Here is a 24,636-nt window from a genome sequence, read left to right as displayed (position 1 = left end):
TTTAAAAGCATGCTACAGTAGAAAAATAAATAATGTTCTAAATATTAAATTTTCATTCTTTTTTTAAAAAGAATTTCAACCTCTGCAATGTCTTGAAATTTAAGCATCTCTTTAAAATTTTAATATACATGTTAGACTTTCAAAATTTTAAAACTCTAAACTTTAATAGCTTTTCATCTTTTAGTTTTAATATTAATCTGAGATTTTAAAAAGAAATGTCTAGATTTTTTAATTTCACTTGAAATTTTAATTACTAATAAATATTTCTATTTTTTTTCTGCAAGTTTATTTTAGTTCACGATCAGATACACAATAACTGATACAGAACGCTCTACATTGAAATGTCTGGACGTCTATGAACTCTGCGATTCGGCTTTTATTTTAACAGTGTAGTGGCATATACTTACCCATGAATTTGGGCACATATCCAAATTTTATGAACGGGAGGTAGACGAGCATGCCTGCGCTGATGAAGCCGGCCGCATACAGGTACTCGATCTGCGGTTTATCGATAATTGGCGCCACTATGAGATATGCAGAGATGATGAGCACAAGCACAGGTATCACTAGCGGGCATTTGTATGGTCGCGGATGGTTTGGTCTGGTCCTTCGCATCACCAGCAGAGCGAGCATCGCGCCGCCGTAGAATATCCATGCAGTGAATGAGAAGAAATCAATCAACGAGTCGATATTGCCAGAGAGAACCATCGCGCCTGCGAAATCAATGACTTGGCTTAATGCGTCTAGATACCTTGAAGTAAAAACGTAGCGACAATTTCACCTTGGAAAAAACACAACGTATGTTATATAAAGTAAAATCTCAAATAATATAAAAGTTATAAAGGATTGAAAAATTAATTCAATATTCAAATATCCAAGAAACGAGCTGAAAGAGAGTTTATGATTCGCATTGCGTAAATACCTGCTACGAGGGAATGGAAGATGAGGCCTGGAGCAGGAGTGAAGCGTCGTACGTGCACGTAGCTCAAGCAATCGAGCAGATGACCCTCTCGCGACGCAGCAAAGCAGAGTCTGCCCGCAGCAAATAGAGTGCCGTTAGCGGATCCGAATGTGCTAATCGCTACAGAAAGCGGCATCAACCATGCCATCACACCCAGTATCCGATTGCCGAATGTCTGCAAAACACAGAGGATCTTAATCCTTTGGAATGATCGGAATATGACACCGAATTGTTCGCAGCAAAGTAACCCATTAATGTCCTAGAATATTTCGGATTTGACAAGCCAATCGTTATCTCTAAATCATTCTACAATTCAATTTCTAAAACGATATTGAACAAAAAATTGAAGGACACATATTCTGTGCGTCTATTACCTTGTCGCTTTTCTTAAAGGTAATTTTTGTTTCCTATTGTTGCAAAAGAATAATATCTTTTCTCATCGATAATGCTTACTACTGCCACAGCCTCGCTCTCGATCATTTCCGATGGTGACATGACTGCCAGATAAGATATGTTGATCAGCGCGTAACAAAGCGTGACGAGCGGTATGCCGATCATAATGGACCTAGGCAGATTCTTGGAAGGATTCTTGATCTCTTCAGTCACGTAGTTGAGATTGTTCCAGCCGTCGTAAGCCCAGAGGCCGGTATAGAAAGCGGTGGCGAGGCGACCGAAGTTGATAGTACTGCCATCAATAGTGTCGAACGCCGTTTGTAGATGCTGCGTGTTACCCTGTATCAATTTGTACGAACCGCCGACAATTACCACAAGTATTGCCATCAGCTTGGCAGCAGTGAAGGCGTTCTGTACGCCAGTGGCCAAATTGACGCTGTAACAGTTGATCAAAAGTATTAAGACGATCGCCAGCAGGGCGACGACTTTGACCACTTGATCAGGTGGTTCGCAATCGACGGTAAACGCTTCGACGGTGTACTGGGCGAACGACAGGCAGATAATCGCCATTTGCGATGGCTTGAGCACCAGGGTGGACACCCAGGAGAAGAGGAAGGCAGGCGGCGCGCCGAATGCGTCCATGAAATACGCGTACTCGGCACCGCTGCTCGTGTTCATGGTGCCCAGCTCGGCATAGGCGAGAGCGCCGCACAGACTCAGCAGGCCGCATGCGGTCCACACGACGAAACTGATGCCGACGCTGCCGGTACGCAGCAGCAGACCCGACGGCGACACGAAGATACCGGAGCCGATCATCGTGCCGACGATTAGAGCCACCCCACTGACGAGTCCCACCCGTCTCTTGAGGTGAACAGCGTCGTTCGCCTCTGCGTCCGTCCCCTCCAGCCCTCCGCACCCTCCACCCCCGTCTTCGTCATCCCCCATACCCCCAGATTGGCCTTGCTGTTGTTGCTGTTGCTGTTGTTGAGGATGATGACATAACGACGGCTTGCTACTGCCATTGATCGATTTGTTTGACGATGATCGGCAGACCAGTCCGCTGCCAGTGTCACTGACACCGCCCCCCAGCCAACCCCCAGATTGTAACTGCTGCTGTTGCAGCTGCGGCTGACTGCCATTGCTCGTCTGCGGATCATGTCCCACGGTAGCTAGAAAGAAAGATATATTTTTTAATCGATCAGATACTCTCTTTGCGTTATTTATATACGTTGAATAATTAAAAGACTAAATATATATCAGAAATTAATAAAGCATAGCCTTTGCCAAGAGCATAATAATGTAAAAAAATGATGATGCTAAAATACCGCGCAAAATAAAATTACACTATTTTTTATTTATTTAAGTATTGTACAATAAAATTTGTTACACACAAAATATTGTACACACTAAATATATAATTAATCGAAAATTGAGATATCTACTAAAAGTATATATCAATTAGATTTATTATCGATTCGATTTAATACAATTTATTAAAGTTAACTATAATTCTCAAGGCTACAATTGTTTATATAGAGTTTACGAAAAGTGTGGAAACCCCGAAATAACTTTTGTAATGAAAATGAAAATATCGGAAAATGGTAAAATATGTGTTCCGATTTTTCAAAAAAGCTATCTTTCGGCATAGGCGTCCCAGATGAGCGAAGGCGGTATGGGGGATTGAAAATTTTAAATGGCACTAAAAGTCAAAAGTCAAAAAGTCAAGAGGCTTATTTGAAAGGTCTTTTGAAGATGAATAAATTCCTGAAAATTTCAAGTCGTTAAAAAACATCCAAAATTTTAAAGATCGAAATTTCCCGCAAAAGTTACTCCAGGCATGGGAGTGGCTTAAATCTAGATATATATGTACACACACACACACGCACACACACACACACACCTTCTTTTTTCTTTTTTTTTAGTTACAAACTTAATGTTAGATATTTTATAAGAGAACGATTCGATTAAGGATTATTCAAGATATATATATATATATATATATATATATATATATATATATATATATATATATATATATAGAGAGAGAGAGAGAGAGAGAGAGAGAATGATCATTGGTTTGGATCACTACTATTTACATTCAGTGAAATTCTAGTGTTCCGAGGAATATACGTTTTGGGAAACACTGATAGGGTGTTGCGATTGGTGCTTTATAGATGTAATCGATAATGCTGGTCGACAGGCGTACACGCGAAAGTTCGACGAACGCGATGAAATAAATCCACATGAGTTACGCTTGAAGAATATCATGCAGAAAATTTTGAGAAAATTGAAAATAAGAACATATCCAAGATTTTTTTGGGGGGAGAGACTGTAAACTATATGATAAGTTCAACTGAAACATTAACTGAGATTTTCATGGAACAATGACCTGTAATCCACGTTTCAATTGAACGTATATCTAAAGAATATATATACAGGATGGGCTATTTTAATTAATCCACTGAAATATTTCAGTCTTTAAATTTAAGATAAAAATGTTTTAGACAAAAGTTGTTTGGTGTTGAAAGGATCATCTGATGGTGATCTTCATTTGACCTTGGATCAAAGTTCAAAGAATTATTTTAAGGTCAACTTTATTTTTTAAACAAATTCACCTATTTTTTATATTTGATAAAGAAAGATCTTTAATCTTAAGAAATATTACCTTTGGTAAAAAAGGATTACCTTCAGTAAAGAAGGATAATAAGAATATATAATAAAAAATATGAGGTTCATCAAAAAAATAAAGTAACCTTGAAATAACCCTTTGGATTTTGATCCAAAGTCAAATGAAGATCATCACCAGATGATCTCCTCAGCATCAAACAACATTTGTCTGAAACATTTTTATCTTAAACTTAAGAAGTCTGAAATATTTCAGTGGATCGATTAAAATAACCCATCCTGTATAATATACATGTGAGAAACATGTTTGCCAATGTATATACATTTGTAATTTAGGAATAAATAGAAAAACATTTTTAAAAATTTTATTATTATTTAAATACAAAAAAACAGTGCCTAAAAAGTACATATAAACATTAAAAAAAGTAAATTTTTAGCATAAATACAAGTAAAAAGAGGTTGTTAAGAAAGTCCTTATTTAAATTGTATTAAGAAATAATTTATATATGTAAATTCAAAATAAAAAATAAAACAATAGTATGCCTATTAATTAGTTTATCAATCATGAACAGTGGTTTATGAATTTATAATATAAAATTTAGTTATATAGCTTTTACATTATTAATAAATTTATCAATTATCATGTTATCTGTAATCATAATATCTCTAAATTAATAGCAGTGCTAATCCTGTAAGCCTAGATTCTAATGCAATGCTCCATAGATATGTTTTAAAACGTCTTAGGGTCAAAAAACTTAGTTTTTCGAGAAACATCTTCTCAAATTTCGGATAGCCTCTCCCCTTCCTCCCATTAAATAAATCTCTGTTAAAAAGGGTATATAATCTTAATGAATGCGGATTGTCGTTTTTATTCGTACATCTCGTCTTATTCGTTAATTTCGTTTTAAAAGAGAATGAGAGAGGGAGAGAGGGGGATGGAGAAAGGGGGAGCAAGAGAGGGAATAGGAGAAGGGGAGAGGAAAAAGAAGGGGGAGAGAGAGAGAAATGAGCAAGAGTCGTAATTGTAAAAAGCGCCGCGGAGGAAACCGAACGAACGCTCAGTTTATGCGCACTCCTAAGTTTAGACCCGTCCGGCGAGGTGGATTTGGACCACGTGGTCTGCCCTCGTGTATAATTTCGCGCGCGATACGTCGGGCTCGAAATAATTCCGCCGCTCCTTACATAAACGCGAGAACTACTTTTGACTCTGTGATCTTTCGGAGACTATCGGTTAGCGTGACGTGATTTTTTAGAGAGAGATTACAAGATGAATCATTTTATATGTACAATTTGTTGCAATTATTTGCAGTGCTGAGTTTGATTGAAGAATCTTTTTGTTAAGATTATTCCATTACGTACTGAATATACACACATAACGTAATTTTATTTAAGCTGCAAAAAAAGTTAAATATATTTATATAAAATTAGATAAAGAATATGCTATATGAAGAATAATTTTCACTAATTTCAAGACCTAAGGATGTATGTATCATCAAAATTGACAAAAGCAGAAAAATTTCGTAGATTGTTCTACTATATTTCTTCTGAATATCTGTACAAAATCTGAGCACAGTTTTCTTTATGGTTTAAAAAATTATTTAAGTTTAAAGTTTGTATTAATTCTTATGAAAACTTACGTATTATAGCATTTATTATATAGCATTAGCATGACAAATTTGAAAAAGAAAAAAACATCGCCAACAAATTAAAAATTTTAACATATATTAACAAAACTCTACTAAACATTTATGCAAAACTTGATTTAAATCCACTTATTAATTTAAAAGTTATTTATTAAAAATTATAGCAAAATGCTTTTAACTCAAGATCTTCCTGTAAGCTACTTTTTAAGTTTTTTTCTTGCAGTTGACTTCAGAGGATACACAATCAAAGGAAAAATATTAATTACAATTATTTCTTTTTATGAAGACCTTAAAAAACATATTATTTTTTGATACTTTAATTTTTTTATATTCCAGATTTATTTCATTTTCCAAACAATGTAAATGTAAGAAATATGTTATTATATATTAATATTTAATAATATTTAATATAATTATATTATATATTAATGTATGAAATATGTATTTTTTTCTATTTAAATTTCGAAAATTTTTTGTTACTATTATATGTATAGACATCCTTAATATTTTGTGATTATTTTTATTAAATTAACAATTAATGTTAAAAAGAAATGCGCGGTATCTTATTTTAAAATAGATTACAATGCTTTTTAATTTAGATAAAAGTATATGATACTTGCTTCGACGATTCTTTAGAGAGATAATGTTTGAACATTTTTTTCACTGATGTGTTGCAATTTAAAATCCTCTTGTTACGATATTATGGTTTAATCAACCTTATATATTTAATATTAACGTGCTGGTGATAGATTTGCCATACCGGGTGTCGTAAACGAGCGAATCGACGGATGCGTATAATCATTCGAGGGTGGACGCGCGACAAGAAAACTAACCGGCTCGTGCCGCATCCCTTTCGTAACTGGGGCGGTAAACGGGAACTTGCGCCGGCCAATCCCGCTGCGATTATACCCACGTGACAAAACAATTATATATCGTATTATTATTACCGAGACGCCGTGCCGCGACCGTAATAGTTCGCGTGGCGACACGCCAGAATAGCACCGGCTCCTCTTTCGCCGGGATAAATAACAAGAAATGCGCGCGAAATTCGCCAGTCATATGGCGTCGCGATGAAAATTTCATAGCGGGGGTGTGTGCGCTTCTTTCTTTCCTCAAGGTGACCTTGTTTAGTTACTACCGTTTCGCGCTATTGATCTCATCGGATATACGCAAATGCTTCGCATTTCTGAACTTCGCCGTGGCTCGCGAAAACCGAATTCTGTTCATTGCAGATTGAGCAGATTGAGCGAATATGACACATCGTATATATTGTTCAACTCTTTTTAAAAGAGAATCACAAAGTGTTGACTTTTTAAAAGAGAATAACTCTCTGGTGAAACATGGAAAGCCTGAAATTTTCAGAGAATTTTTTGTATCTGAAGAAATCAGGGAATTCTTATGAAATTTTATTGAGACTCAGGAAATTAAAAAAAAAATTCTCTCTTTGATAATTTTGCTCTTAGATTGTAAGCAGCAGGCAATCCGTCAAAATATATTATTAAAATATATATCTATGTCTGTTTATATATATTCAATGTCTTAACAAAATATTGAATATGCAATACATTTTCTTTATTTTCATTGTTAATAATTAATTTGTAATAAAAAATGAAAATGTTAGACAAGTTAAAAATTTTTATCTTAACAAAAGCTAAGTATACAATTCTTTTCAGTATATTTGAAATTTAAATGGCTTTGTGTTTTTTCATTGTATAAGTAAAAAATATTAGAAAACACATACAACAAAAAACTTATTTACGGAAACTGAATGACACTAAAAATCTTTAAAATATTTTCTTTACCTGGAATTTTGAATAAAAATACTTGGAAGATCAGGGAATTTTTTTACATGATTTGAGTAGACAGCCTGAAATAAATTTATTGTGGATTTAAAATTTAGCATAAACTAATATTTTTATATAATATTTTAAACGTAACTAATATTCGTGAAAATAAATTACATGGAATATTTATTTTGCCATTAAAATAGAAATATTCATCAATTGTCGGGACTATTGAGATCACTATCGAGTATCATAAAATCTTTTCTACTTTCGTAGCACACACTGTGTACATATTTCTGAGGGATAATTTTGATCACCTCATCAGTTTGGTCACATAGCAACTTGCTTAACTTAATCTGACTTGATTATTTCAAATAACATAGCTACTGTATTTTGGTCGCATGGTCCAAAAATGTGGAAATAGCATCCAACATTAACCGACATAAAAGTTCGCTCTCATGCCAACAAAGCGCTCGAACAATATGCAACAATATGCAATAATTATTTAAGATTTTATGCGCGTACACATGTGTATACAGGGTGTCTGATAATAATCGCCCCACCCGTAATGTGCAGATAGAGTGAATTAAATCAAGCAGGAAAGTATCTTACCATTTTTTTTTGTATAATGCTTAAAAGAATTATTATTGAGTAAAGTCTGGCAAATCATCACTGATCTTTAGCCGGGCGCACATCGGTGAGCCACGTGCCTGGTGGTGTGCGTGAACGCTCAGCTGTTTACAACGCGGCTCACCGATGTGCGCCCGATTAAAGATGGGTGATGATCGGTGTAAATAATTACGCGATATGGATAAAATGTAGTGAAATATGGATGATCTCGAGTGTAAAATGGGAGTCATTACGTCAATATCATTTATACTACATTAAAAAGCTTAATGTGATGATCATATGGACGGTTCTGTAGAAACGCAAATTCTACGATAAAATTGAAAAACTTAATCTTTTAGTTAAAATTTTATGCCAAAAAGTTCTTTATTTCGCACAATTTTTTACATGACTTGGAGAAATTAAGTATTGAAATAAAATTTTTTACAAATAGATCATTCAAATTTAATAAGACTAAGGCTTTTATTATTATTTTTTATGGAAAACTCACAAAATTTATTATAAGTTTTATAATAACATATGTCATACAAAAAAATTAATTGAATATAAATTTGTCGCTTTATAACTTTTTGAAAGGTTTGAATTTCTTTTCATACAAATGTCGAAGAGTCTCCTAAAACATAAGGAGCCATAGCATTTATCGATTTTTAGGAATCAGTTTAAAAAAACCAATGTAATAGAGGAACGTCTTCTTTATCAGTAAACGAATAAACAAGCAAGGAGCTTATCTTTACTAAGCCTTTTGGAAAAATTCTATTTTCAAAATAACTATCTATATATTGCCTCACTCTTTGAGAGAGGGCGTGAAATATCCTTGCTAGAGGGAAGGCAATATATAGATAGTTATTTTGGAAACAGTATTTTTCTAAAAAACTTAGTAAAAATAAGCTCGTTTTGGTAGCTCTTTCAGATTATATAATAATATATAATATAATAGTATCTTATTGAACAAAAAATAGGTATTATAATATATTATTTAAAAAAAATATATATATATATAAGAAACACTTTCCATACACTAAAATTGGTCTATTTTCAAACTATTGAAACTCGGCGAAAAATCAGTAGACAAAAAATTAAAGAAGTATTTTGAAGTTTGAAGTTTCAATATCAATGCGTATTGATAGTTTAAAAAGTACTTTATTTTTCTTTTTCTGTGCTTAAAAAAGAACAAATTGTTTTATTCCTTAAAATTAATAGTTTTGATACTCTGCAATTTGATAAACAAATTTTTCTCAAAAGATTTAAATTATATTATAATAAATGTGTTATAATATGTATATAATAAATGTTTTATAAGCTACAATATTTTGCCTATAAAATGCTTTTTTTAAATTTTGTTATGATTTGTTTTAACCGAGCACCTAATCTGTATTTTTTAGAAATAAGAAAATAAAAAATTTTTAAAAACTATTAATAGCCCGTTAAAGTTGAAACTTCAAATTTTAAAATATTTTAATTTTTAATTCTTTATGTTTAATTTTTTATTTACAATGATTTTTCGCCGAGTTTCAATAATTGAACATAATGTATTTTTTAGTGTATGAAAAGTGTTCGCTATTTTTTTTTGATATAGTATATAATATCATAATATTATATCATAATATTCTATCTTTTTACATAATTATATAAATATAATGTTATTAAATTTTTATCAGTAAGCTTTATGAATAAGATTATCATATCAAGATTATCAAAACAAACATCGTACAATATCTTAGGCAATTAATGATTGTAATCATTAATATTTGATATATAATATTTGCAGAATAATTTTTGGGCAAAGAGTTTAAGCTTTTCAAAATTTAATTATTTCTGAGGTTAATAATAAATAATTATGAATTTAAATTGTGCAATTATATCTGATATTTTTTTCTGTTAAATAATTAATCGATTAAGAGAACATTTTTCAGCAGTCAATTATGGCCATTTATTGAATTTTATTGAACATTGCAAAAATCTGATTGGAATTTCTTGGAATTCTACCGAGAAAGAAAGAAAAAGAGAAACAATTTTTAATAAAATTCGATAAAAAAATGGTTAAAAATATATAGATCGGTCTTCCGCTTCCGAGAGTAGACGGAAAGTGAAAACATGTGCTCGAGGAAAAAGGTGATTTAATTGGTATGGAGAGGGAGGAAGAAGCAGAAAGAGCAACGAGGGAAGAATAAGATTGGAAGGAATGCAAGACAAGAGAAAGAAGTTAGAAGAAGGTAAAAAAGACAAGAAGGAGATAGAGTTAGAAAGGCAGAAGTGAGAAAGAGAGAGAATGGGCAGTAATAAGAAGATGGAGAGATGGATTGGTAAGGCAGAGAAGGAAGAACGCACAGCGAAGGATAAGAATGGATGGGAAGAAATGAGAGATAGCGCCAGGAGGAAGAACAGATCGAGCACATGATGATACTGATAGATGAGGCGGAAGCGGGAGTCCGAGAAAAGATACATAGAGAAGTAAAGAGTGACAGTAAGAATGACAGAAAAGACGAAGATAGCGACATGAGAAGCGGATTGGAAGGCGAAGAGGTAGAAGAGAAGAAAAGACGCAGAAGACAAAAGAGGAAGAGGAAGGATTCAGCGAAGGAAAGAGAACAACGGAAAAGGAAAGTATCGGCTGGTTCGGAGATGCAGAAATGAAGGAGTAGAAGAAAAAAGGAAGCAGAGAACGAAGAAGGAAGAGAGGAGTGGGCATGAAGGAAAGAAGGAGAGAGAGAAAGTGGAAGGAGAGAGAAAGGAAGGAGGAAAGGAGGAAGAGGAATGGAAAGGAAAGGAGAGGAGAAAGGAAGGAGGAAAGGAGAAGGAGAATGGAATGGAAGGGAATGAGGGAAATAAAGGAAGGAATGAAAGATGGAGGATATGGATGGAAGGAGGAGATGGAGGAAAGGAGAGAAATGAGAGGAGGAAATGAATGAGAAAGGAATGAGAATGGAAGAGGAAAGGAATGGAAGGAAGGAAGAAAGGAAGAGAGTCCGCGGGGGAAAGAGAAGAGAGTAAGAGTGCAACAGAAGGAGGATGGGAGAGAAAAAGAGCGATGGCTAAGAAGAGGGAGAGAATTGAAGGAAGGAGAAGAAAGAAAAGAGAAGGTAGGAGAGGACAATGAAGGACAAGGAGAAGAAAAGGAAGTATGAAAGAAGAAAAAATAAAAAGAAGGAAAGGGGAGCAGAGACGCAAAAAGAGGAAAAAGGAGACGAAAGGGAAAGAAGATAGAAGGATATGGATAAAAGGGAGAGAATGAGAAGAAGGAAAGGAGATCTGGAGAAGGAAGAGATAGGAATTGGAACGGCAAATAGGAGGAAGAAAGAGAGAGAAGGAGTGAAGAGGGAGATGAAAGAAGAGGAAAGGGAAGAAAAGGCAGAAAGAAGGGAAAGGCAAGAGGAGATTGATTGAACGAGGAAGGAATGGGTGGAAAAGTTTGTAAGATTTTGTTTGTCGCAAAGGGCCAGGTCGGATTGAGAATTATGAGTATTAGAAGTTGTAAAGGTTTGGATACATTCCTGAAAAACGCTTTTGAAACCCCATAGGAGAATAAATAAACAACATACGTACATACATACAATATATAGATCGACTAGAGAGAAAGAAAGAGAGTCAAGAGAGTAACAAATTTTTCTCCAATCTATTTCGAGACAAGATCGGGATTATGAAAAACATATCCGAAGGAAAGAATCAATATGCATACATAAACACAAACTATTGTGTCGAACCAAATCATGAGATAAATATTTTTCATACCTGCAAATTTGAATAAATCGCTTGAATTCTTTATATTTATTTTATATAATAATGAATTATTAATTAATTTATTTTTCGCAGAGAGAATAAAGATATAAAAATAAAATGAGATAAAGTTATAGATTTGGTTTTTATTTTAATTAAAGTTCTTAGTTTTTCTCAATTATTTAATTAATTCATCCTCAATTAGTTAATTTTGTAACAATAATGTATGATTAAAGTGAGATAAATTCTTGCCTAACAGATAATAAATGTTTTATTAAGTCTTTTGTCATTGTAGCTATTAGTATTCTAATTAAATACCAAAACTCTGGAATATTTTTTAGAGATGGCTCTCTACCTTATGAAAAAACAATTATAAATTATGTATTACTGTTTATGCTTGTATACATATATAATTGGATATATATATGAATATTTAGTTTATATAATTCTTAGTATAATATAGCTCAGCTAAGTAATATATAATTTAGAATATTTTCTTTCAGAAAAAGCAAAAAATTAAAAAAAAGGTTTTTTTTTATTAAGAAAATTGGATTACGTACGCGCGGCCATTCTATTTAGTTATAGATTAAATGCAGTTCAAGAGTTTGAATGATTGCAAACTGAATTAGGCAGACATTTTTTCAATAACAATAGTCGGTCTGTCAGTTTTTTCATAATTCAGATAGATATATTTGTGAACATTATCTATATCTTCTTTGTAAATTAATTATCGACATTATTTTAGAATTATTATACGATTATAATATTTAAGCCTCAGTTTTACATTTGTCCGATAGCGAAACAAATTTGTGCACAAACAATGCATGAAAAAGCTGTTACAGAGATACTCATAAAATATATTATTTTAACAATATTATTCGATATTTAGTTATATTAATGCATCAGTGGGACTATAAATTATTGTCTTCAGTTAACTTGCTGTCTTACATTTTCAACTTATATTTCGTCTTTTATTTAATATATACATTTTTCAGTTGGACTATAAACTGATTTTACTCGCCTTGCTGTCTCATAATTCATCACCGTCGTTGAATTTATTCAGAATTTTATTAATGCCATCATAGCAATTGCAAACTCGTGCTATAATGGCGCTTTAATAGTGAGGAAAAGATATATATTAATAATGGCCTAGTTTACACTGATATACTTTAATACGTATTAAATACTACACCGACCAATCACAACCATTCTATTCTTTAGAGGAATGGCTATGATTGGTCAGTGTATACTTAATACGTATTAAAGTTCGGTATAAACTAGGTCAATGAATGCGCGTATAAACAATAAATATAACAACATTATAAGACTACTATACAAGGTGTTTTCCAAAGATCGTGCCAACGCTCGTGAGCGGGTAGAGGACAGTAAACTGAACAGAAAAGTCCTTTACCATTTTGCAATTTTTACAATAATTATTAAAATATTAATTAAAAAATATTTGTGAATGAGCGCGCGTTTTGCGCGGCTATCGCTCGGCTAGACCATTGGACGTACGCTTTAAGCGTGACAGCAGCGGGTTTTATAATGTCGCACGGCGACGAAAAGTTTGGGCTTGCGACGAGAGAGATACGCGTGAGACCAAACACTTTTCGTTGCCGTGCCATACTATAAAGTTTGCCGCTGGCATTCCTAGAGCGTTTCAAGGTCTGGCCGTGCGATAGCCGCGCGAAATGCGGCTTATTCGCCAATATTTTTAAATTAATATTTCAATAATTATTACGAAAATTGCAAAATGGTAAAGGACTTTTCTGTTCAATTTACTGTTTACTCCTCTACCTGCTCATGAGCATTGGCACAATCTTTGCAGGACACCCTATATACGTAATGATAAAATTGATAATACAAGAGATGATAGCAAGATATATTTTGATGTTCATGTTTGTATTCAATTAAGGGCCCTATCTATTTTAAAGGGTTAAAAAATCGATATTTTTTGCATTTTCTGAAAATATCATATCTGAAGAATATGTCTCTCAAATTTTATTGAAAAATTCGCAAAATTGATGGGATTATAAGACTTTAAATTGAGTAGCGCGATGGTTTTCAAATAAGCTTGCAAAACTTTAAACGCTTTTTTTTCAAAACACTATTTTCAAAGTTAGTGGGGCGGATATCTTGAAAACTAATGGATCTAATAATTTCATTTTTTCTTTTTTTTTAAATGAAAAATTTAACATTTTTTTTGAGATACTAAACTTAATTAGAATTTAAAAGATTAGTATTTAATATATTTCTGACCTTCAAGAAATGATAAAATTTCACTAAAATTAAAATATCGATTCTTAAAATGACATTACTTTGTTATTTCTCATTTTTTTTTAAATAAAATTAGATTCAGATAATTTCAAATGAAATTAGATATCCCAAAAATATCCTATGGAATAAAATTAGACCAAGTTTTTTCATTTCAGACAATTATATGAGAAATAACATGTCATTGTCGAAAGATGCGTTTTTGAACACGCTAAGCGTAAGGATTCGTATTGAACAAATAAAAATGCTAAATATCCAAGATAAATATTGACGTATAACAATACTGTGTTTAACATCAATAAAAATATGTAAATCGCAAAGAAGGTTAATTTCTCTTTTTATAATATTTAAAAAAATTTAAAGATCATTAATTTTTCTTATTATTAATAAAGTACATTGATCCCTCAATATAACTTGATTTGACATTTTTCGAAGCTATTTACTAGCAAAGGATATAGTTCATTCAATGATAGAAAGAAATCGATTAGAATTAATAAGCGATAATACCAGATATATCTGGACTTGTTGACAGACGTGTCATCTGATGTTTCAATAAATAAAAATTTCTTGGAGTTAAAAATAGCACATACTTTCTCATCGAATATTCATTAAAAAGATACATACTAAATCTTCATTATATTAATTAATTGTCGATCAATGACATGGACAAATTTTTAATTTAGCCGTTTCGCGAGATTTCTCATAAGGGACAAACTGGAAATTGCGTCGGAAACTCCTTCTAAAGTCGTCGTCATCATCATCATTGCAGCGTTATACTGCTTCGTAATCCAGTCTCATTTAAAAGCGACCGATATTTGCCAGCATATTATTTAACGATGTAATTGCCGACGATGCGTTCATGCATACATCTTTAATGATTTTAAACGACGACGAATATGATAATGAGGACGTCAATACGGAAAGCTGGTGATTTCACTCCTCTTGTCGCAGCGTTCTTCGTGTTAACATGATATGAATTAGTTTAGATTGAGTTACAAAATTCTGCTGAAGTAATAACTCGATACGACGACAACGGTAACATATGATGACGCAGCAGTGAAATAAACGATTAGATGATGTTCATCTACACATGTCGGAATAATAATCGTAATGGACAGCGTCGTTATATAAAAATGTGATGTCAAGAAAAACTTAAATAAAAGAAGGGAATCTAATTTGAATTGTTTCGATTTTAAAAAATTTTGACAATTATACCATTCAAAGTTTTAGCTTTAAGAATCTATTTTAAAATTGCAATCTTAGAAAAATTAAAAAAAAAGAATTTTGTAGAATAAACTTTAAATTTTTACGTTTATTAGAAAAATCAAAAAATTTTGCATACTTTTTTGGACACGCATCAGGCTCATAAAGTAAAAAGAAAATTTTCCATTTTGTTCAGTTTGTAGTTTTCTATAAAAATTCCTAAACTCAAAGAAACTTAAAAACAATAGTATCCTTTTAAAAGTAAGGATTTTGTTTAAAAATTGTTTTTCTTGGTTTAAATTTCATTTATTTTTAATAATGTTACAGCTAGCCGAATTTTGCTTTCTCTAAAAAAAAAATTTCTATTTTTCTAATTTTTGTGCGTGTGAGAAAGTAGTTTATATATAGATGAAAGGTAAAATCAGACACTTTTTTTGGATTTGTCTTCCTACAAAAAATCAGAGGACAAAAAAAATTCTATTGACCGTTAGTAGTCTTTAGTGAACCTTGAACTATGAGAAAATAAAGCCAGTTGCTCTGAAAAAAATATTTAGTTATCAAGGACAAGAAAATTTTTTGAAAAAATCAAAATACCGGTTTTGCCCCATTGATAAGATAAAATCAAAATGTTGATTTATTTTAATCAAAATACAATGCAAAAATGTATTCTATAAACAGAAATCACAAATAAAAACATTTTCTTGCTCTACATTGCTGCGGGACTTTCTTATTTAATTTTTTAACTTTAGGGATTTCAAAAAATTCTTTTTGGTCTTTTTTTTTCTGAGTGGCATCTTTATTTCCAACTGCTTTTTGTAGGAAGACAAAGTCAGGATAATTTTTCCTCTTTTCATTATATGAGGTGTATTCCTCGTTCCTGAGGTACCTAGTATTTCAACGAAAATAATAAATACGGCAGCTGTATATTCTGATGTACAAAGTGACGATTAAAATTAGCGATATATTCGGTAATACATGCAGAATATGCAATGTTGCATTTATGAAAACAGATGCTCTGTGAAGAAAAAATGTATACGATTCGATCATTGTCCCGATATCTTTTTTGGCCTGAAAACTTTGGACTTTTCCCAAAAAAAATATGGTGTGCATAGCTCGTCTCAAAATAATGATGGCGTCAATCTACAACAACGTGAGTTGACCAAAGATAATCACTTTTATCATGAAGAAATAGAGAGAGAAATAGAGAAGAAATAGAGATATTCAGTTTGACTCGTCTACCTGGTTTTACCTATCTTCTCTTACTTATAGAGTGTCTACAAAATCTATTCCCATCCCCTATAATTCGGAAATGATTTGAAATTTTGAAAAATTACAAAATACCTATTCCACTATTTCGAAGAGCTACTTTTTTAAAAGTGTTGAGGAAATTGTCTCCTTAAGAAACTGCCCCAGGGAGATACTAATACAAAAATTTCAAATAGAATTCCCATATTATAGTATATCTCTCGTTTAAAAAAATTTTTGATACAAAGATTAATACATTGATCCATTTAGAAGTTATTTATGATCAAAGTTCGAAAATCAATTTTCAAAAAAGTGTTACTTCCATTTGAAAAAGCCTCTACGCATATACTTTTTAATGCGAAGTGAAGTTCTTCATGGGTTTACAACTTTCCACTTTATGCATATTTACCAAAAAATTATTAAGATAGCATTTATTAAAACAATACAAAAGTTTGAGTTGAATCTCTTTGCGTAGAAAATTGTAAACCCATATTATGATACTTCGCTTCTCGTGAAAAATTGTAAATCTATGTGGAATCTCACGTATTAAAAAGTATATTCGTGGAGGCAGTATTCTGCTCCCTCTGCGTGAGGGCTCCAAAAAACTAGACATATTGCGTTAACCTCGTTTTGCGGAAAGTTATAAACTCTTTATAACCTAACCCAAACCAAATTTTTAATTTCAAATTAGAAATAGGAGCTTCATCTCTATAATGTACAAACACTTTTTCCATATCTGATCTACGCAAACAGAATGTAAACAAATTTTATTTTTCCTTATTTTATAATAAAAAAAGCATTAAAATTGTGAAACTTTAATTTGTATTTTGTGGGTTTAGGGATGATGGGGGAAGGACTCTCCCAACTAATTATCACTGTTGGAGACACAACAAAAATTTTTTCAGAGAGACCCGATCATATTGATCAAAATTCGGAAAAGGTCTTATTCTAAATAATTACCGCTTATAAATATGTTCTTTTATATGATCCCATAAAAAAATCATCTAGAGACGTCATCTCTAAAGAATTATTTAGAGATTTGTCCGTTTTTGCCATGTTTTGAAGAAAATCGCGAAAAAGAAACAATTCTAGTGAATCGTTATTCAAAAAGTTGTTATATATAAATATTGCCATTAAATTTTATAGGCATTTCAAATAATCTAATCTATAATTTAATCTTAAAGATATTATATTATTTGCTATTATAATAAATAAACTAAATAAATCAGATATATGCATAAAAATTAAAAAATATGTACAATGAGAAATAACTTATTACTCAATTATACCGTCCTACACATTTATACTAAAATGGTGTTGATTTCAAATTTATATAGATTCTCATTGCTTCAGATGTGAGAATTGTGATATTTATATTTATTGTAATTTAATTTATTTTGGAATTAAAATTTGTTAAATATATTAAATTTTTAATTTCTTATTTATTATTTTCTATTAATTGCAATTTTTTCCATTAATTCATTTCTTCTATTAATTCATACAATTATATTTCATTGCAAACATTCCAAAATGTTACAAAATAAATAAATGTTAAATCTTTCAAATTCTATTACAATTTATTTATTACGAATAACATAGCATAGTAGACATCTTCATGGTAATATTGATCAACTATTTTGACAGTTGAATTTGAAACATGTTACAAATTTTTATTTGAATCATTTTTGAGATGTCTTGAGTTCTCGCATACATTATTCGTAAAAAGAACGTATTTAATGCAATATGTAGAGAAGCGAGAAAATATATAATGGCGATTTTTAATAATTAATAATTTGTTAACTATTACGAAAATTGCAAAATGATAGAGGACTTATCGACTCAGTTTGGTCCGCTCTATCTGCACACGAGTTTTGTCCCCATTGATCTGGGACACCCTGTATGTTATATATATATATATATATATATATATATATATATATATATATATATATATATAGACCGATTTAATTATTACATGCGAATGTCTCGAAAAGGAAAAGTTTTTTCAAAAAATGTTTCAAAAGTTTTACGGCTTTGAGGGGGGAAAATAATGATATTATTAATTTAATTGTAGCTGGCGCCACTTGAGAGATTTTATCATGGCGTTTTTCGATAACGCTTAATAAAAGAATTATTATTAAGTAAAGTCTGGTCAATCATCGCTGATTTTTAGCCGGATGCACGTCGGTGAGCGCTTGATAGTGTACGTGAGCGTTCAACTATCACAGCGTATATATATATATATATATATATATATATATATATATATATATATATATATATATATATATATATATATTTTTTTTTTTTTTTCTATAACGTTTAATAAAAGAGTTATTATTGAGTGAAGTCTGACCTATCATCGCCGATCTTTAGCTGGACACACGGTCGCTGAGCCGCGCGCCTGGTAGTGTGCGTGAGCGCTCAGATGTATGATATATGACGGCTCACCGACGTGCGTCTGGCTAAAGATCGGCGATGATTGGCCAGACTTTACTCAATAATAACTCTCTTATTAAGCGTTATAAGAAAAAATGGTACAGGACTTTTCTCCTCAATGTTATCTGCTTTATCTGCACGACGGGTGATGCGATTGACGCCGGACACCTTGTATATATACTTATATACAAAGACGTTCCAAAACTACCAGACTTTCTCTTAATGGTAGATTTCTTAGAACATTGAGTGCTCTCGCATTTCATTATGGCGGCGCATCACTACTAGGTGCGCGGCTCACTGACATGCGACATGCGTCTGACTAAAGGCCGGCGCTGATTGGCCAGACATTATTCAATAATAACTCTTTTATTAAACGTTATAGAAAAGAATAGTAAAAAACTTTCCTGCTTAGTTTAATCCACTCTATCTACATATTGCGGGTAGGGCGATTATTATCAGACATTCTGTATATATACAGAATGTCTCATAATAGTCGGATCACCATCATGCAGATAGAGCGGATTAAATCGAATAGAAAGGTTTTCTATCATTTTGCGATCTTCACAATAATTAATGAAATATTAATTTAAAAAGATCAGCCAATTCTTATCCCCTCCCGCATAAATAGAAGCGCGTGACAAAGCAATGAGAAGGGGACCGTTTTATAAATGACAATAGCTACGTACGATAAATGACGATAGCTACGTACGTTAATAGTAACGTACATGGTGCGCAAAGGTCGTTCTACATTAGTCGCAAGCAACTAATCGCAATGAACGCAAGCAGCGCCACTTTCAATATGATTGGAAGTTAGTGCTGCTTGCGACTGATGTAGAACAATCTTAATATGATTGGAAGTTAGCGCTGCTTGCGGTCATGCGATTAGCTGCTTGCGACTAATGTAGAACGATCTTAAAATGTGTATAACTATGTGTATGACTATTTATAAGCTGGATCCCCTGCCGTTCATACTATTGTATTTTGTAGAGCGCCCCTCCCATTGCTTCGCTATGTGCTTCGCACGAGGATTGGCTAATCTTTTTAAATTAATCTTAAAATTATCTTATTAATTATTATGAAAATCGCAAAATAGAGGACTTTTCTACTCGATTTTACTCGTTTTACTTGCACATGACGGGTGATCCGATTATTACGGAACATCTTGTATACATGTGCGTGTGCGTGCGTGCGTGCGTGCGTGCGTGCATGTGTATGTAATGTATTTCATAATTCGTATAATTAATTTTTAATAAGATAGATGCGCTTTTTAAATGAAAATGGAACTATATCCTCTTTTTGATTTTTAACTCCTAGTTAGTTTCTAAAAATAATTTCTCTCTCTCTCTCTCTCTCTCTCTCTCTCTGCAATAGTAGTTAAATATGTTAATTAATTAATCATATAAAGTTGCACACGTTTGACTAATCGTATTGTTTAAGATTTAATTAGATCAAACATGAACACAATTAATATTACAATTTTATCGTGTAACTTCGTTACACATGCCTCGAGAAATATATGATACCCAAAGTTGGATAGTAATTAATTAAAAAGTTAAAAGTTAAGTTAAAAAGTTAATAACTTTTAACTTAACTTAGTTAATTTTAAATGCGTTAACTTTTAACTTAAACTAGTTACTTTTTAATGCATTAACTTTAATTTATTAACTTTTTTTTTACAAGTTAAAATAATTTTTCAATATTAAAGTTATATGAAAATGATTGATCGTAATGCGAATATTTTATTTGTCATACAACAAGTTTCTCGGATATGATTCACTGTTGAATAGAAAATTTAGGATGCTCAGGAAATATAAATTGGGATTATTTTCATTTTTTATATTTCCTAATTTATTTTTTTTCCATTTTCTTATTTATTTTATTTTTTATATTAAATAGATACTAAAAATTGTAAAAACATTAATAATAGAAGAAATAATTTATCAATTTATAACAAAATAATTATTTATTTAATCATGCAAAAATTTAAAAAAAATGATACTTTTAAAATATAATTTTAATTTAAATTAATATTATAATATTAATCATTTATGTGAGAAACATTTCAGATTCAATTACGTACTTATGATAATATAGATTTTAAGATTTCTGCAGTATTGATACCGAAGTTCAAATTAGACTGGGTGGAAGAGAAAGATGATCAAAAGCATCTTACAGAGATATTGAAGTTATGCCTTCAATCTTTTTGCGATAACAATGTTTCCGAAGATAAATTTAAAAAGTCAAATCCTGCCAATGCGGTTGACAATTTTTTCTTATTTAAAAAGAAAGAAAACGCAAGTTACGCAGTTGAACAATTTTGTATCTTTGATAGTTGAAAATTATTTATTTATATAACTATAATTATGATAACATAAAACAATATTCAGTATCATTAAAACGTGCGGTTATAAAATATAATACAACGGTATCATCCTCGGCACACGTAGAGCGTATGTTTAGTGCAGGTAGTTTAGTTTATGATGATTTAAGAGGAAAAATGACGAACCATAATTTTGAAATAACACTTTTATTAAAATTTAATAAATATTTTTAAATTGTTTTAATTTATTGTTCTAATAAATAAAAATAAAAATAAAATGCTTGCAGGCGGTTCAAATTAAACAGAAAAGTCCTTTTAACCGTTTTATTTTTAAATACTATATTATTATGTATTATTAATTATTGTAAGTGTATTATTGATTATTATTTATTATATGAGGAAAAATATTACATTATAATACATTATCTTTTTTATAAGACTACCTTTTTATTATATTACCTAAAATTTTAAAAGTTTTATTTAAAATGTACAATTAGAAGATTAATTATATAAAAAACATATAAATTTGCATAATTAATTTTTAACTTTTTAATAAGGTAATAATTTTTTAACTTAACGTTTAACTTAACTTAACATTAATTTTAACTTAAAGTTAATTTTTGTTCAAGTAATTTTTTAACGTTAACTTATTGTTAGTTATTTTTTAGTCATTAACTTTAAACTTAATTTAGTTAAAAAAAAAATTAACTTATCCAGCCCTGATAATACCAGGTTAAAACGACACATGTTTCGTAACATTAACATTCTACCGCAGGTCAAATTGCATTAATAACCATAACCATTTACGGTAAAGTGTCACAATGATCCAATTGCTCTTAATTTGAAGCGCGTGCGGAATGGTTCCCGCTTGCGGAGGTGTTGGAAAGCCAATTATTGTAGCGCGTTTCATGAACAAGGCCGTGTCAATCATAAAAAATCTTCGTTGTTGGAAAAACGTCGTGTTATTTATTTTATTGTTTTTCACATAAAGTCGAAATTAAACGAAGATAAGAAGAAGGTAATAAATCTTATAATCCATCTTCCGAAGATGTATAGACAAAAATGCTATTCTTATAATTAAAAGTAACATTTTAGAATGCAATTTAAGAGCATTATATGAAATATATTACACGCATATAAATGCATATAAATTCATTTTGAAATATTACAGAGAAGTTACAAAACATAAAATCTAATCTCTTATAAAATTTTATAAGAGATTAGAAATTTTTATCCTAATTCAATTTTATAAAAAATACAGTAAAAAAATTTATGTTCTTTAATAAAGATTAATCCTTTAGATAGTAAATATCTTATCAAAAAGTAATTATCAATTTTCGGATTTTTATAATCAATCGTCTTTTTCTTAAATGTATATGTATATATATATATATATATATATATATATATATATATATATATATATATATATATATACACAGGGTGTCCGGCATCAATCGCATCACCGGTCGTGTGCAGGTAGAGCAGGTAAAACTGAAAAGAAAAGTCCTGCCACTTTGCAATTTTTGTAATAATTTTATAATAATTTTCGGGAAATTAATTAAAAAAGATCCAATTCGCGTGAGTATAAGCGCGCAGTAAAAAGACACAACCCATTGATGTGTGGTTGCTAGGACGCGAGAATTCATTGTTATGTATAACAAAAAGCCGTCTCGTTACTCTGACTCTCGACGTTCTTCCTTTGTTTTCCATTGTAGACAGGCGCTGCTTAGCTGACTTTAACATCGTATAACAACGAAAAGAAAGCTCAGATCAAAAAATGGTAAAGGACTTTTCTGTTCAGTTTACTGTGCTCTATCCACTCACGAGCGTTGGCACAATCTTTCCAGGATATCTTGTATGTATATATATATATATATATATATATATATATATATATATATATATATATATATATATATATACAGGGTATCCGGAAACTTTTGACACATCCGAAGATAGATTGAGCCAAACTGAATCGAAAAGTCTTGTACTATTTTGCAAAATTTGCAATAGTTTTTGCGTTATTAATTAAAATATGTGAGCTAATGAGTCCGTTGGAAAGCGGTAAGCCGGTATCGGCAGGCATGTACAACGGATTACTTGTATACGTTTCTTAGCAACGAAGGTATCATCTAAGCAAGAGGTGACAGCGTGACTCCATCTCTCGCTTAGATGATGCTTTTGTTACTAAGAGACGTACACAAGTAATCCGTCGTACATGCCTGTCGATACCGGCCTACCGCTTTCCAATGGACTCATTAACTCACATATTTTAATTAATAACGAAAAAACTATTAATAAATTTTGCAAAATAGTACAAGACTTTTCGACTCAGTTTGGTCCAATCTATCTTCACACTTCGGGTGTGTTAAAAGTTGCCGGACACCCTGTATATACAGATAGCAATTTGACAGCAAATTGTCGCCAAATTGGCATCAAATTCAGTCAAAACTTGATAACAAATCCGGTGTCATCTGTGTCCGCAATAAGCTTGTGTTTTGCCGGCAAAATTTGCTGACATAATCTGACAGCAAATTGTCCACAAAAACCGAACAAAGCTTGACATAACTTGATGTCAAATTGGCGACAAAAATCGAGCAAGATCTGCGCAGGGCAATCTGATGGCAAATTGACAGCAAAAATTGAACAAAATCTGTAGTTTTTGGCCATTAATATAAAATGTATTTAAATGCATTTAAAGTGTCAATTCTAAGTAGCAAAATGACGATAAATTTTGATCACAAAATGACTAATTAGGTATTTTAAAGTTAGGTCTCAGAAAGGATGTTATAATATATGTCACATTCATGAGAGATTATTTTCTGACGTCCTTTTAACAAAATTTTTGGCAAAAGTAGGATCGATTACAATATTATTATACAATAACAATATTTTAATGTGTTAAAACATAAATTTAAATAATTTTATTCATTCTATTAAAAATTTTTTCGGACATAAATTGCCCAAATAAATTAAAATTGAACAATTATCTGTCCAATTTTTCAAAAGTCAATTCAATATCTAAATTCCCAATTCCCAGTATGAGAACCGTGTCAGAAATTGAACTGTTAGAAATAAATATTATAATATTATTTACTACATTTTGTAGGCTTTATATACACTCATGATAAAATCTTACGGATATAGATAGTGAGTAATGTGCCACATAGCGGTAATCGACTGAACTATACCATTTCAAATATTGTAATAAACTACAGATTTTGTTCGGTTTTTGTTGCCAATCTGCCGTCAGATTACACACGCCAAATCTTGCTCAGTTTCTGCCATCAATCTGATGTCAACCATATCAACAAGCTTTGCTCGGTTTTTGCCACCAATTTGCTATCCGGATATTTCAGCAAGTTTTGCGCGGTTTTTGCTAGCAATTTGTCAACTGAATCGGTA

General features: G+C 31.4%; 1 protein-coding gene across 3 annotated transcripts in view; it reads right to left on the bottom strand.

Annotated features, from left to right (window-relative positions):
- LOC126855968 (b(0,+)-type amino acid transporter 1-like) overlaps positions 1–24,636 on the bottom strand; it is a 37,373-nt gene that overhangs the window by 466 nt on the left and 12,271 nt on the right. The window contains exons 1-4 of one of the 3 annotated variants that reach the window (XM_050604096.1): positions 6,383–6,495; positions 1,415–2,523; positions 923–1,136; positions 408–713 (exon numbers count right to left, since the gene is read on the bottom strand). In XM_050604096.1, coding sequence (XP_050460053.1) covers positions 408–713; positions 923–1,136; positions 1,415–2,523; positions 6,383–6,470 — 1,717 coding nt within the window. In that variant the 5' untranslated portion in view covers positions 6,471–6,495. Of the gene's footprint in view, positions 1–407; positions 752–922; positions 1,137–1,414; positions 2,524–6,382; positions 6,496–24,636 lie in introns of those variants that run through there. The other 2 variants (XM_050604098.1, XM_050604097.1) reach the window with 2 other exon arrangements.

Source organism: Cataglyphis hispanica, chromosome 17 (assembly GCF_021464435.1).
Source record: "Cataglyphis hispanica isolate Lineage 1 chromosome 17, ULB_Chis1_1.0, whole genome shotgun sequence".
Taxonomy (NCBI): Eukaryota; Metazoa; Arthropoda; class Insecta; order Hymenoptera; family Formicidae; genus Cataglyphis; species Cataglyphis hispanica.
This window is presented reverse-complemented; position numbering and strand designations above follow the sequence as displayed.